Raw genomic sequence first — 15,435 nt, forward strand, 5'->3', positions numbered from 1 at the left:
CTGGCCGGCGCTGGCCGGCACAGCCGCGCTGGCCGAAACAGCCGCGCTGGTGACCGTGGAGCACCTCTGCCCGGGAATTTCCTAGTCTGTGGGCAATAAAAACACGGCGTCCACTCACCCTCTGCGCTTTCACTGGGAGCTGCAATCCTGAGCTGTTCCTAAACGGCCATCTTGGATCCACCATGATCAATGATTTTAAGTAAGAAAATTTCTTATTCAGTGCACAGATATAAACTGAAAAACTGTATTTTGAGCCAAGAGTTTTGTATTTTCAACAGATAACATTACATTGGGATGTACATTCTAAGACCTTCCCTACTCTTTGAAGATGATAGTCATAGATTGATGAAAGGGGTGTTGAAATGGATGAATTATCACCATACATTCTCTTTCCCTGTGTAAGGAAAATGAAGATTTTATTGCTAGGTCTTGTTTTTCATAAAATGATCGCTTAAAATTTATAGCATTGTGAGCTAGTAAAGTAATAAAAAGAAACAGTAATACAAGAAAAATAGTCAAATTATCATTGGCTCCAATTTAAACCTGTCTGTCTACATTTCTTTCTGCCATCTTTCTCAGGTAGGCAGATATCACCAAACCAAAACTATCAGTCAACCTCCTTACTGGCCTCCCCATATCTACCTCCACCTCTACCTCCTCCCTACCATCTCTCCTGCATTTTAACTGTGCTGATTTTCTCACCTTCTTCAGAAGCTTTCAAAAGATCTTCATCACTAAAACTCAGAGTTCCCTCAACTTAACACCTTTTGCAGTCTGTGCTATTCCATTCTGTTCTCCTATTTTGCTCCAGAAGATCTCTACTGCAGCCAGAATGATTCTCACTGTTGCCAAAATATACTTTTGGCATTTTAATTTTTAGCATTTAATTTTAATCCAATATGCTAATTTACTGTAACTATTTAGTATACTTGAAGATCAGAATTACAAGGGTATTTTTCATATAGGATGTCTTTTCCTTTTCCTCTCCACATACTAGAATCTCACGTGGACTTTTAAGAGCTGGATCAAGGTCGGTGGGCTCCCTGAAATCTTGAATGTCCTCAGCCCCTGGGGACTCTTTATTTCCTGAAGTCCTGGAGCAGGCTGCACAGTTCTGCTGACATTAATTAGGTTACAGTCTGGGAGCTAGGTCTCCCTTTATGTGGATTTATCTTACCCACAGCCCCTACATCTGCAGACACACAGACCAAAACTCATATATCTATTCATGGTGGCATTCATTTGAATTTCTTATGTGAAGGCCAAGTTGAAGTGTTTGTTATCTCATTCCCAGACTTGCTTCATTATTTACTACTTACATATTTTTCATTTTATCCATTTTTAAAGTCTACTCATATTCTGATGATTAGGTTTTTCTATAATGATACATGAACCAAGCCTGAGCCTCACTGAATCTGTTACATGCGCCATGAATTAAAATTCAAAACAGCACAAGTCTATTGCCAAATGTGCATGTGATTACGTTGTCAAATGATTTTAATAAGTATTCAGAACATTAAATTATAACACTTAAGTCTGTGTTTTGCTTATGAAAGAAAAGTTATTGTGAGTTTTGTCAAGAGCAGATCATATATTTCTTTATTAATTTTGACCACATCTGAAAATGTCAAATGATGTAGGGAAAAAAATAATCAAACAATGAACCAGATATTTCATTATTTTAATTTATTAACTTTTGCCAAATTAGTTCTTATGTGTGTATATTTGACATTTGATTTTTAAGTCAGTGTTAGAAAAGTCCTGGGATAAGAATTTTGCTATGTAGAGTAGGTTCAAATAAACAAAATTAAACTCTTCAATAGAAGTCTCTTATGTGTACTTTTAATTTTTATCCAATGCTAATTTAATATAATTATTTACTATACTTAAAGACCAGAATTACAACAAAGCCAAAGCTTAGAATTTTAAGGAGAGTAAAACTTTAAGTATCTATACATTTATCTCCACCCTATTTTATATGATATTATAATTTAATATCAAATTAACATATTGGAGTACATTCATTCTTGTTTAACTGACCCACTATTAAATGAAATTTTACCAGAATAGAAGTATTTGATTTTCTAACCATTATTGCAATTTTTTACATGGTTAATCTTATATTTATCTGGTAACTTTGCAAACAGAAAGAAATCATAAATTGGAAAGATCACTGTTAATGATGGAAATAGTAATTTTAAAAGGAACTTTTTTTAGATTTTCCTGCAATTAAAATTAGTACATTTTTAATATCATTGTTCCCCTAGACCATTATACTTCTCATCTGATAAAAGACAAAACTATGAGTAACTCTAAAAAGTAGACAATGAGCTAAGAAACAAGTAAAAGTAAGTTTACCATACTAAAGTTAATAGACCCAACAGGCACATTTGGAAAGGAAAAAAGAAATAGTTAACCAGACATTTTGTTTAATGTTTAATGTCTTGCATCAACTTAAAATTTCTTACTAGAGGAGCAATGTTTAGTTTTCTTTTATAGAAATAGGTATTGACACATCTGTTGTAATCTACCATTGCTTCTGATTGGTTATTCGATTGCTCATTCATGTCATAAATATTTAAAAGGCAAAGAACCCTCAATTCTGGATTGGTTTGTGATTTTTCTCACCTCACTTTTATAATAATGACTAGTTGATACATTTTAATAGCAGAGTAAATAAATGATTTGCCAACATATTTTAACTCTGCCTCTGACATGTGGAGAGCCAAGTAGATTTTTTTAATGGAGAAAATATCTACTTAAAAATTCTTTTAAAATGCCAAACAGCCTTTTGCTTACTCAGCACAATGCCTTTGGTGTAGGAGCAGAGGCTGATATTGGTCTGTGATTTCCAACTTCACGGCATCTTGAGTAACAATTTGGAAGTGTTTGTCATTCTGTAAAATTTTCTCTGAAAAGGTCAATTCCACAGAAAATAACTCTTTCGCTATGTAATCAGTATTTTTTGGACATTTTGATTATAACGTTTCATTTAACAATCTGACCCCATAACTATTGTTATTGTATTGTTTTACTTTGACTTCAATTCATAAGCCTTTTGAAAAATTAATATTTCTGGATTCATCAGTTAACCAACCTAGTAGAATCTTAATAGAGAATGACACCAACCAAGGTAAAACTTTCAGCGATTATTTTATTGTATAAAAGCCAAAATTCTAAAAGCAAATAGAAATTGGTGTAACTGATGTTTAATCCAAATGTACAACAGTAAACTGACTTAGCTTCCCTTTTTTTTCAAGAGCTGACGCAAGTTGGACAGAAGGAGGTGTTGGGGTGAGGTGGTGGTGTTGATTGGCTTGTCTCGTTCACTCCCACTTGTTCTTAAATCAATGTCTAGATCTCTAAAGGTTCATATAAGTCAAAGCTGTTACAGGGGTCTGCCATTCCAAGCAAGTCAGAAAAGCCTGCAAAGGACTGGATAAATAATTAAGGTACAGCTGTTTTTACATGAGTATTTGCAGTGTTAAAATAATGCTTACTTTCTTATTTTTATTGTGTTGATTGTTTATTCATTACAAATTAAAATGTTTGAAAATACTACTTGGATAACTTTTTTCTCATTTTAGAAATGATCAATTCAATATAATGTCAAACATTGAAATTATTTACCCAGGCCCTGATTGCAGTTTTCTTTTGCAGATAATTTTAGGTTTAAGCATAAAATTGAGACAGTGGGTAATAAGAAAGGGAATGTTGCAAAAACAGCAGGTAAAATGTATTTAGTTATTTACATCTCTTGGTTGATCATGGACTGTAATGAATAATGGACATAATTTGTCTTAGGAAAAAATATAAAAGTTTAGAAGTACATTCTCAATTGTACACTATTAAAGATTTTTTTTAATCTTGAAAACAAACAGAAAACCCACAAAATTTTTGACTAATCAAAGAAGGAACATCACTTTAGTGCAGCAGATGTGAATGGCTAAGCGTTTGGGCTGCACCATTATCAAATGAAAAAGAAAAAATGTTGTATCTTACCTTTTCTTCTTAATTTGACCATTTTAGTTAAGGGGTATTTTTAGAACAAAGTTACTAAAAGAAACTAGGGAAGTGAATAGAATATAAGCATAGCTTTATATTTTGAAAGAGTAGAGTCAATTATCTAAAAGTAGAGCTGTTCTCAAATTTATTAATCAGATAGGGGAGAATTCCCAATATATTTAAGTATCCCTGTACCTTGAGTATCTTACAGAGTATATGTGGATGGTTTTAGTTAAATGCCCAGGGTGTAGTAAAACTACGAGTGTTATGTAATTCGGTGGAAGAATATTTGAATTGAATATATATCACATTCATGAACACTGGGCTAAAAAATGTTTTAGTTTTGACAAACTGAAGAAATTTGGGTGTGTTTTTAATCAAAGATTGCCATTTATTCTATAGTTCAAGATCTTCCAGTTTTGATTTATATTTAGATAGTGTTCTGGGATTTTCTTGAAAGTATTTACATTTATACTCCTAAGAAGTATGTAAGCAACATTAAGATCTGAAAAATGTACCTTTAATGACTCAACTTTTGAGTTTTCTTTAAACATGTTATACTGTGTACTTTAATGTTATTGAAGCTATTTTTTAATTATGTGAGTTACTTTAAATAAAGTGAAAATAATTATTTCAAGAAGAAAAAAGTACTTCTGGGAGTGATCTAGTATCTATTAAATGAATGGAACCTACTGCATCTAGAATTCATGACAGATTAAATCATGCATTAAAATGTGAATCATAAAGAGTTCACTATGTTAATATCATGTAGGCTACATATCCCTGTACATTCTGGAAACTACTGTTTGGGAAAATAGGCTTTAAAATTTATGTGGCAATTTATGTTTAAGATGACTATGTTTTTTTCTAGGAGCAGAGCTAGAAAGTCTATAAACAAAATTGCATATTCAAATTTTATGACTAGCCCTTAATACCTCTTCAAATGGCTGCTTTAATGCTTGTATTAGCAAGAATGTAATATTTTTAGCAATGGGAAAAGACCTCAGTATTTGGTTATTTATTTTAACTTTTCTAGTTCTTCCTAGATATTACCTGTAAGCTGCATCTGAGTAGAGGGGAAAAAAAAGGAAATGCTAAAATATTAGCACTAGCAATAGGAAATAGTCAATTAAGTACAGTTCTGCTGTTATTGTGAGTTTCTTGTTTAAAAGGTACCTCAGACTGAATGCTTTTATGAAAGCAAATTTCTGTAAGAACTCATGCTATAGAACAATAAGCGTATGCACTGATGAAATGTGACTGGAATGGCCTTGTTGGGGAAATTAAGGTAATTTAGTATAAAGGTAATATTAGATTGATTTTAGTGTGAAAGTTATATTCATTTATCAATGTCAAAGTTATATTCATTTATCTGTGGTACAGTGTGGATGTAGATTTAAGTAAGTTCCTTGGAGACAAGATGATTTGGCTTTTAGAAGTTGCATGACCCTTGTTCAACCAAAGTGTAATACAGCTAAAGCTATCTGCTACCTAAACCTGAATTGCAAAGTGGATTTGTCAGTTCCGAGTAGGCATGAAAGATGAGACAGATAGCAATGCTGGGAAATCTGTTCTGGCAATATTAACTCCCTTTTCACTTTCACTTATCAGGTAAAATAAATGTTTACAGTAACTAGGGAAGGTCAGAACTTTTGCTTCTCAACTCAAGGACTGTTTTGCTTTCTAGGTTCAATGTCTTTCTTTGAAGTTGAACCATATAGGTAAAATATAAGAAATTTACTGTTTTGACACCCTTACACCCTGAGCTTCTTAGGTACCCATCCAAAGAAGAGGACATTACAATGTTTAATAATTAGAATTTGGATATAAAGAATTAACTACTCAGAACACTTAGATATCTTTTAATAAATATGATGAAAATGAAATTATGCTAATATCATGGTATTCTAAATACTTGGTTTCAAGTTTTGACTTCGTATTTTCACGAAGAGTGAATGGAATTAAGAATGCAGTTAACCACTGCGCTAGAAAATCCAGTCTTTTTCTGCAAGACTTCTTTGTATCACAGAGAAACTTAACTTTAATGGGAAGAAAAGCTAGACTATAGAAAATTCTATTGACCTAAATTTGATTTTTATGAAGCATTTTGAACATTCTTTGTGCAACAAAGCTATTCTTTCTCCTGGTAATCAGAAGAGAACATTTTCATTTCATTTTGAAGCATTATGCTATAAAACTGTAATCAAAATCATACCTTTATCTATTAATGTAACACAGATCATATGAAATTGCATTTATCTTAGTGGACTATATCACTAGGCACTGTGCTAGATGCTGGGAATATGTATAATCCACAAACCCAGCACTGTTCCTATTCTCATGAAGCTTCCTGCCTGAGGCAGTTTAGTTGCCTATTAAATAGGCAACTAAAAGAGTAAGTTAAATGTGTGATAAATACAACAAGAGAGAGGAGAGCATATAGTGTAATGTGAGGTCAGAGAAGGCCGGTCTGACCAACTGGTCTTTAAAGATTTTCAGGTTGTTTTAGTTAACATTGGGAGACACCTGGGCTGAGAATGTGGGGAGGAGCAGTCCAAACAGAGAGAAGAGCACGTTAAGAGGTCCTGCAGTGACAGCAGGGAAATGAAAGAAGCCCAGTGTATTCAGTGAGTGTGGCGTGGTGGGATTCAGTATGAGAATAAAGAGCTTTATCTGGGTCAAAGTATATAGAGCTTCCAGTGTATTAGGAAATTTGACTTTAGTCTAAAAGTTATGACAAAATCACAGTAGGGTCTTCAGTAGGACAGTCATTTGGAATAACATAGTGGTGATGGAGATAGAAGTGGAGGAATTTTAAATAAATGTTGAAAGAAGGACTGATAGGACTTGGTGATACGTTGGACATGAGTAGGGGGTGAAGAATAGAGAATGGGGCAGTCAAGTTCGCCCAGTGAGTGGTTGGATGAATGAAGGTACCATATTCTGAGATGGCGAACAGCGGAATAATCTATGCCTATGATAATTTTTCATTTCAATTACAGTGTTTGCCAGCTATATTCTTTTCTATCCTCCCCATGCAATAATTCTTTGATTAATTCACTATATATTTATTCCAAGTAAAGGGTAAAAATGTTAATTATGTTATGCTATAAGAGTTTGCTCAAAATCTGTTTGTTTTAGTAGGCTGAGTTCCTCAGGGGCAAGGAATCTGTTTTATTTATCTTCCATGTCTTCCATTGTTTCTGATTAAATTTTAGCAATTATGATATAGTCTAAAGGCTTCAAGGTATATACTTTGTGCTGTAGACAGATGATTCAGAATATTTAGTTTCTCATAATGTGCTAATTCTTTTTGAATTGTGCATTTAACCATTGTTCCCTTAAAATAGATCAATAATATAATCGTCAGAGTTAAGATATAAGCTATGAAAGCGTATCCCAACTTTTGTGAGAGCTCCCTTGGCCAAGGCAAAAATTGAATAAATCTTCTTTTTTTTTTGAGATGGCGTCTTCCTTTGTTGCCCAGGCTGGAATGCAGTGACACAATCTCGGCTCTCTGCAACCTCTGCCCCCCTGGTTCAAGCCATTCTCCTGCCTCAGCCTCCCAAGTAGCTGGGACTATAGGCATGAGCCACTATGGCCATCTAATTTTTGTATTTTCAGTAGAGACAAAGTTTTGCCATGTTGGCCAGGCAAGAGATTGACCTTCCTCGGCCTCCCAAAGTGCTAGGATTACAGGTGTAAGCCACCGTGCCCATCCCAATAAATACTTTATATATGCTAAAAACAGCATAAAACTAGGTCTTAATTTGTTCATTTATGAAGGGGCACCTACCTTGCTCATAATGTTTATGAGAGTTTTGAGAACTTGCAAAGCCCTCTTTTGTAAGTGTCTATGCATATGAAATACTATGTACATTTGCATGTAGGTAAAGATATCAATTAGACTCTGATTACTGAAAGAGGGAAAAAGGATTTAAAATTTATTGAGGGCAAACTATATGCCAAACTTTGACACCCATTATCCCATTTAAACTCTTACAACACTGCTTTGTGACAAATGATATTACCTTCATTTCACAGAAGATGGAAAAGTCAGAAGATAGTTAATGTGGCCAGAATTTATACCCAGTTTTGCTTATTGCAAAGCCATAGTTCTTGTTCCCTGATTAGGCTTTATTTCTCTCTAGTAGAGACAGCAATACAAAGGTGGAATAGCATGGAGGCCACTCAACTTGGTGCCTCCATTACCTCATCTGTACAATGGGGAATAAGAAAAAAAAATTGTACTCATCTCAGAGGGCCGCTCTGAAGAGCTGATAGATGTAAGGCCTTAAAACAGTAGCTGGCATGTGGTAAGTGCCATATGAGTGTTTGATGTATCTTTTATAAAACATTCCAGGATTAGCATGGCTTAATGCAAATGAAGTCAATTAGGTTTCTATTAATATACAAAGTAAAACAGACTTTAACTGAAGTTTCTGGACTGCAGGCATGTATGCGTACAGCAGCAAAGATCTCAGCCCCACTTTTGCTTCCTCAGAGAAGCCTTCCCTGATCCCCTGGACTAAGTTGGATACTATGAAAGACACTGCTATGGCCCCCTAGAGGGACTGGATAAATGAAGGATGGAGTGGAGGAGAGAGGGGAGCATGCCAGTCACTGGGACTCACATGTGCAAATGACCTGAGGTATAGAGAACATGGTGAATTTCTGGAATGGAAAGACTAGTGTAGCTAGAACGCTAAGGTGAGGAGAGTGTGGAAGGAGATGAGACCGGAGAGGTGAGCGACCAAGGCAGAATCTTATCGGGCATGTTGAGAATTTTGGACTTTATCCTCAGAATAAAGGGAAAACATTAAAGGGTTTGAAGCAAATAAATGAAATGATCTGTGTTGTTGCTGTTATGTTTCAAAGATCACTCTGACTATTGTATAAATAATGAATGGTGGGGGCGGTTAAGGAAGGCAAGAGAGAATTCAAGATCAATTAGGAGACTTTTACAATAGACATGATGGTAGCTTGGACAAGAGTGAAGGTGAAAAGAAAAAGACTAACTTGAGAAATACTTCAGTTCACTGTAAAAGTCAACCAGACTTAGTAAAGAGCTGGATGTGGAGGGTAAGAAAGAAAAATTTGTAATAGAAGTGTCTTATGCTTTCGACTTGAATAACTGGACAAATGGTGACAACATTCTTTGGAAAGGAAACATTGGAAGAAGAGGGGCCTATCACAAGTTAGATTTTAGACACATTGAATTTAAACTGCCTTTGAGATATGTAGATGACATATAGGCCCCTGGACACATGGTACTCTAGTTCCCAGGAGAAGCCTAGACTATGTAACTTGAGGAGTCTTTGGTGCATGCATTCATCATAGTTCTCCGGAGAAACAGAACCAACTAGAGATAAATAGATAGGCAGATATAGATGTGTGTAGATATAAGATGACATTTATTATGGGAATTGGCTTTCATGATTATGGAGCAAAGAGGTCTGAAAATACAGCATCTGCAAGCTGGAGAACCAGGAAAGCTGGTGGTATAATTTAATCTGAAGCCAAAGGCTAAGAAACAGGATGCTGCTGGTATAAGTGCCAGAACTGCAAGGTCTGGGAACCAGGAGCTCTAGGGTTCAAAGGCAGCAGAAGGCAGGAGAAGATGGATGTCCTAGCTCAAGTAGAGAGAGTAAATTTGCCCATCCTCTGACTTTTTGTTCTATTTGGAACCTGGAGTGATTGGAGGATACCCACCTTCAGTGGTGAGAGTGGATCTTTTTTACTCAGTCTGTTGATTCAAATGGTAATCTTTTCCAGAAGCACACTCACAGACACACCCCAAAATAAGGTTTTACTTGCTATCTTCCCATCCTTTAACCCAGCCACAATGACACATAAAATTACCTATCATGGCCAGGTGCTGTAGCTCACACCTGTAATCCCAGCACTTTGGGAGGCCAAGGCAGGTGGATCACAAGATCAGGAGATCGAGACCATTCTGGCCAACATGGTGAACCCCGTCTCTACTAAAAATAAAACAATTAGCAAGGCATGGTGGTGGGCACCTATAGTCTTGGCTACTCGGGAGGCTAAAGCAGGAGAATTGCTTGAACCTGGGAGGCAGAGGTTGCAGTGAGCTGAGATCCTGCCACTGCACTCCAGCCTGGCGATAGATACTNAAAAAAAAAAAGATTAACCATCAAGTTATATGAAGTCTTGGAAGTGGATTGGAAGAAGGGGGCTTAGGATCTAGCTTTAGGGAAATCAAACAATGAAACCTCACACAAAATCATATTTTTAAAAGGACAAACCACAAAACTGTGAAAAGCAATAGTGGTGTCATCAACAAACAGAAATTTTTGAAAATTCCTAGGAGGCAGAAAGATGATAGGGTTGAAAAATCTGAGAAAGAGAAAAGGAACCAAGGTAAGTGTGCTTTTTCCATGGGGAGCCCTGCAGCAGCTTCAACTTAAGTCAGCATAGACAAAGAAGAGGCATAGATCATGGGCAACCAGTGATCAGGTATCCACCAAGGAACCTCAGTTTAGACATGGTGGTCTGTTTGGGATACCATTTTTGACTACAGGATAAAGCTGTGATCCAATCTGTAAGAAAAGTTTGAGGAAGGAGGCTAGGATAAGTATTAGGGCCTCTACTGCATACAAAGTGGTATAACAAGCAGGAATGAAGCTCTACCAAAAAGAAGATACATTGAAATGCTTCACCCCCAGAGTAACCACTCCTGGAGTGGCAGCCATGTGTGGAAGTTGGATGCTGGTCCCACAGACAAGCCGCAGAACCTACGAGGGAGAAGCCCATCAGTGAAACAGGCCCACACAATTTCAGAGAAGCTCCGAGTACCACCTGTCCAAGCTAATCAATGCTCTCCATCATTCACAAATATGAACAGAAAACCTAGGATCACTTGAAACTAAGGAAAACGAGCAGCATGGAAGAGAAGGACCAAACAGAATAACTAACTTCAGAAGAAACATATAATTTAGGGAACAAAAGGAACTTCTGAAAACCTCACATCAATATCCTTAGAAAGATCTGAGAAAATATTGTTCCCATAAAACAAAAAAAAAGTGATATGAAAAAACAGAAAGAGGATAAGAGCAAATTATTAGAAATTAAGAGCAGGATTGAGAAAAATAGCTGACAAGTTGAAAAATAAAACATATCGCTGAAGATGAAATTTGTTATTTTGGATGTGACATTGAGGAAATATTCCTAAACATTGAGCAATAAGATGAACAGATCAAACGTAAACAGAAAAGCTAAGCAATATGGATCAAGAGGTCTAATACCTGATTAACGAAAGTTTTAGGAGTAAACAAAGGGGAAGAAATAGCTTTTTAAAATAGTAGAACATTTTTCTACTATTTTTAGAAGAAAGTGTGTCTTCTATTGAAGAAAGACACAAGCCTTTTGATTAATTATTAATTATCAATTATTAATTGATGGATTTTAAAAGCGACTCACATCTAGACACATCATGATGAAATTTCAGATAAGGATAAGAATTCTAAAATCCTCAGAAAAACATCAATAAGTTATTTGCACAAAGAAATAAGAACCAGATTCATCAATAGAAACTAGAAGAGAGGTTTCTTCAATATTCTGAAGGAAAACGCTTCTCAATCTAGAATTCAAACAATCAACAAAGTTTGAAGGCAAAATAAAGACATTTTCCAACATGCAACAACTCAGAAATTCTGTTTACAGACATAGGCTCATTGTGTGAAAAAGTTATTCAAGGCATTATTTTAGCCTAATACAAAATAAACTGAAGAAAGATATAATGGCATTCAAGAAACTAGCAGCTGGGCAAGACCCAGAGGTTGGAAGAGGAAGCCATTCAGAATGAAAAGAGCATAGAAAATTTGCTTTCAAAGTTTTGGTAAAATAGAATTATATTTCATTTATTATATAGTCAAATATACCACTTTGTCTTTAGGGAATACTATTTATACAATGATAATACTGGAATTGCTGCTTATTAGTTTTCCATGTTTAGAAACAAGCAAATTATGGCACATTTGTTTCACAGAACAATATGAAAATACTATGATTCTCAAATTGTGCAAGTATTTTATTAACTAAAATAATTAGGAGTATAGAGGAAGGATGGATAGAAAAAGTATGCTAACTTCCTTATTTTTTATGGGTAACCAGTCTAAAATCAGTAAACCAAGTCAAAAAATTGTTAGTGAATTATTTAGATCTAGAATGGCTAACTTTAAATGATGAGCTAAAAACAGAAACTGTCAATAGTGGTTGCTGCTGGGAAGTGAAACTGGTACCGTGTGACGAGTGAGGAAAACCTTTGTACTCATTTAGTGAGTTTCTGTTCTCTTAACCATATGCATGTCTTACCTCTGTTCTCTCTTAGCTTTTAACTTGTTTCTCTTGATCTTTTATGTTATACGCTTAGGCTGCCTTATAGCAATAAGAGATTCATTTTTATTCCTCCTGCTTGAAACACTGTGTGCTATTTTTTTTTTTTAATTCTGAGAACTGCTTTCTTTGTATCTGCCATTATCTCTTTATGTTTTGTCTCACCCTAGCCTCACATCTCTCTATATTGGAATGACAATTAGTGTGTATTTGAACTTGTAATTCTTATTTTTCCCCATTCCTCTCAACTTCTTCTTTGTATTTTCCTTTCTTTTAATCTCTTCGTGCTATAATTGGAGTGATTTCCACAGATCTGTCTTTCAATTTTATAACTCTTCCTTCAGCTGAGTTTTTTGTTTTTATTTTCAATGATTCTATTTTTTTCTTTTTTTAAGAATTCCTTTTTTGGCTCTTTTTGCAACTAGCTTGTTATATTCTTTTATAATTTTTTTTATTCTGTGAAAGTTATATTATTTTGAATGTTTTCTTTTACCTTTTATTATAGTAATGTAAAAGTCCCTTTTAAATTGCTTTGCTATTTGTAGTTCCTTAGATGTGAATTTTATCATTTCTTGTGCCCACTGGCACTCTTACTAGTGAGTTTCCATGTGTGTTTTATGTTTTGTAATTTGTGGATGTGAACATTTCTCAAGTGTGAATTGCATTCCAAAGCAGTACTGCCACGGCAATGGGTTATAGAGGTATTCCCATGTAGTAGTTTCTGTTTGTCAGAGAAAATGCAGATTTTGTGACTTCTGGAGCAATTTTTATGTTAGTTTCTGTACTCAGGATTTCATTATCAAATGGGTATTTCACATTTCAGGACCACACTTTTCAAGAGTGATAGTGTTTCTCCTAATATAATGGTTCAACAATAATTGAATGAATCTAATGGTAAGAATTTCTGAAGAAATTATATCAACAACATATAGTAGATTCAGGGCATTTTTCAAAAACACAATGCCAGTCCACCCCTTTTCATTTTATAGTTGAGGAAAATGAGGTCCCCAAATGTTAAATGACTTATGCTGAGATCCAGTGAATTAAAAGCAGAGCAGAGCCTAAAATCTAGATTTTTTTTGTTATTAAAATACATTTTAATTTGACATAGGTGTTGACTGATGCTGACCCAGAGGTAAATCTGAACTTTCTTTTGTTACTATTCTTAACTTTGGCTTCAGGATCCAAATGCATAGAAAGAGACTTCCTAAACTTGATCCTCACCTATGCTGCATATTATCAAGCATTTTGGTGCTGTTAATTCTTTCATGTTCAATTAAATTAAAGCAGCAATTTTCTTTCTAGTTATTGCTAGTAAAGACACTGGTATATTCTGCCTTGGCAGACCTTCCTTTGTCAACAGTTTACTTTTGTCTTCCTTTCTTTTAAAACATGCATTCTACTCACAAATACCAAAATTTTCTTGAAGACTACTGCCATATCTTAAGATTTCTTTTTTTTTTTTCATAGTGATTAGCAAAACCTGCCATTTTCATTATACATAGGCACTCCATAACTGTCTGCTGGTTTAGCAATTATTAGTAATTTCCTTTCTTCTCTTCCATTTTTTTCTTTCTTGTATTGGGTAAAGGAACCTTTTGGGATTTGTTTATGTAAAGTTTTCAAGAGTTTCCTCCCTTCCTTCCTTTTACACTGAACATACAAAATGTAGATGATTCATGTTCACTTATTTTATTTAAATAAAATTATAATGATGTATGTTGTGTTCTGTTTGCAGAACAGAGTGTTCTGAACATCAACACAAAGTGGAAGAGACTTAAGCTGAAGGTACAGTATATTATTTACACTGAAGGGGCTTGTGTGTGGACAAGAAAGTGCTGACAGCTCAAATGGATCCCATGGAACTGAGAAATGTCAACATCGAACCAGATGATGAGAGCAGCAGCGGAGAGAGTGTTCCAGATAGCTACATCGGGATAGGAAATTCAGAAAAGACAGCAATGAGCAGGTATGGGGTTAAAGTTACTAGGTTCCATGGAAAACTAAGACATAATGTGGATATGGAAAACATGGATCTTGATGGGAAGAATTGGATATATTACAGGTAAATTTGAGATAACAATGATATTGATGCTAGCACATTAATTCCCTGGTCCTGAAATACAGTGATAATATCAGTCCATTTTGTAACTGTTTTAGAATTGAGGCTACAATGTCCTTGTCCCCATAAATAATGTGTAATAATTTTAATTATATTAGCCTGTTGCTCCTTTTACCTTTCTCAAATTCCTCCTTCAATATTGCTACATCTCCTCGTTTCTGTAGGGATTCTTTTCTCTCTAAAAGTATCCTCTGAGCAAGCTCACTCACAACTATTATGGCTTCACTCAGTGAATATATGCCATATCCCCAGCCTGTTAAATTTTTCTGCTGAATTTCAGATTATTATATCCGACTGTCTACTACTCATCTCTACTGGACCACTACTGTGTCTGGATTGCCTCGTTTATAAAGTTAAACCTGTGATGTCTAATATTGAACTCCTGTCTTTCCCTTCAGAACCTGTTTCTCCTCTAGTAATCCCCTTCCTAGTGAAAATCACCGCTATCATCCAGCAGGTCACTCAAAAGCCCCTAGGTGTAAACTTTGACCCACATAGCCAATGGCCAGTTAATATCCAGTTGGTTCGACTTTATTATTGCTTCAAATCCTCTACTTTTTTTATATCCATTCTACTGCGGTCTTATCTTAGGCCTGCATTAAATGTGAGACGGAGACAGCTCTGATTTGTCTTGCTGTCTTACATTTTGCTCTCCTCTGTCTAGTCCTCTACACTCCTGCAAGAGTAATCTTACAACTGAAAATGGAATCAATTTCTAACCTCAGATGAAGCCCTTCTGCACCTTTCCATTAGCCATAAGAGAAAGTGGATTACACATTGCTGGGCTTGTAAGGTCATTTGTGATCTGTTCTTGACCTGCCTCTCCTGTACTGTCTTTTGCCCCCTCCCTATTTGTTACTTGTTGCCTTCACTCATTCTGCTCCAACTGCCTAGAATCAGTCACCTGCTCCCACTTTTCCCATGTTCACACCTTTCATCCTTCAAGAATT

At 35.4% G+C, this 15,435-nt stretch overlaps 1 protein-coding gene across 8 annotated transcripts in view; it reads left to right on the forward strand.

Moving 5' to 3' along the window:
* Positions 1 to 15,435, forward strand: part of SLC38A4 (solute carrier family 38 member 4) — an 85,140-nt gene that overhangs the window by 41,312 nt on the left and 28,393 nt on the right. For 4 of the 8 annotated variants that reach the window (XM_017529536.2, XM_037738743.1, XM_037738738.1 and 1 more), the window contains exon 2: positions 14,102 to 14,332. In XM_017529536.2, the coding sequence (XP_017385025.1) occupies positions 14,214 to 14,332 (119 nt within the window). In that variant the 5' untranslated portion in view covers positions 14,102 to 14,213. Of the gene's footprint in view, positions 1 to 3,309; positions 3,453 to 14,101; positions 14,333 to 15,435 lie in introns of those variants that run through there. The other 4 variants (XM_037738745.1, XM_037738753.1, XM_017529523.2 and 1 more) reach the window with 3 other exon arrangements.

This window comes from Cebus imitator, unplaced genomic scaffold (genome assembly GCF_001604975.1).
Source record: "Cebus imitator isolate Cc_AM_T3 unplaced genomic scaffold, Cebus_imitator-1.0 Scaffold2, whole genome shotgun sequence".
In the NCBI taxonomy this organism is placed as follows: Eukaryota; Metazoa; Chordata; class Mammalia; order Primates; family Cebidae; genus Cebus; species Cebus imitator.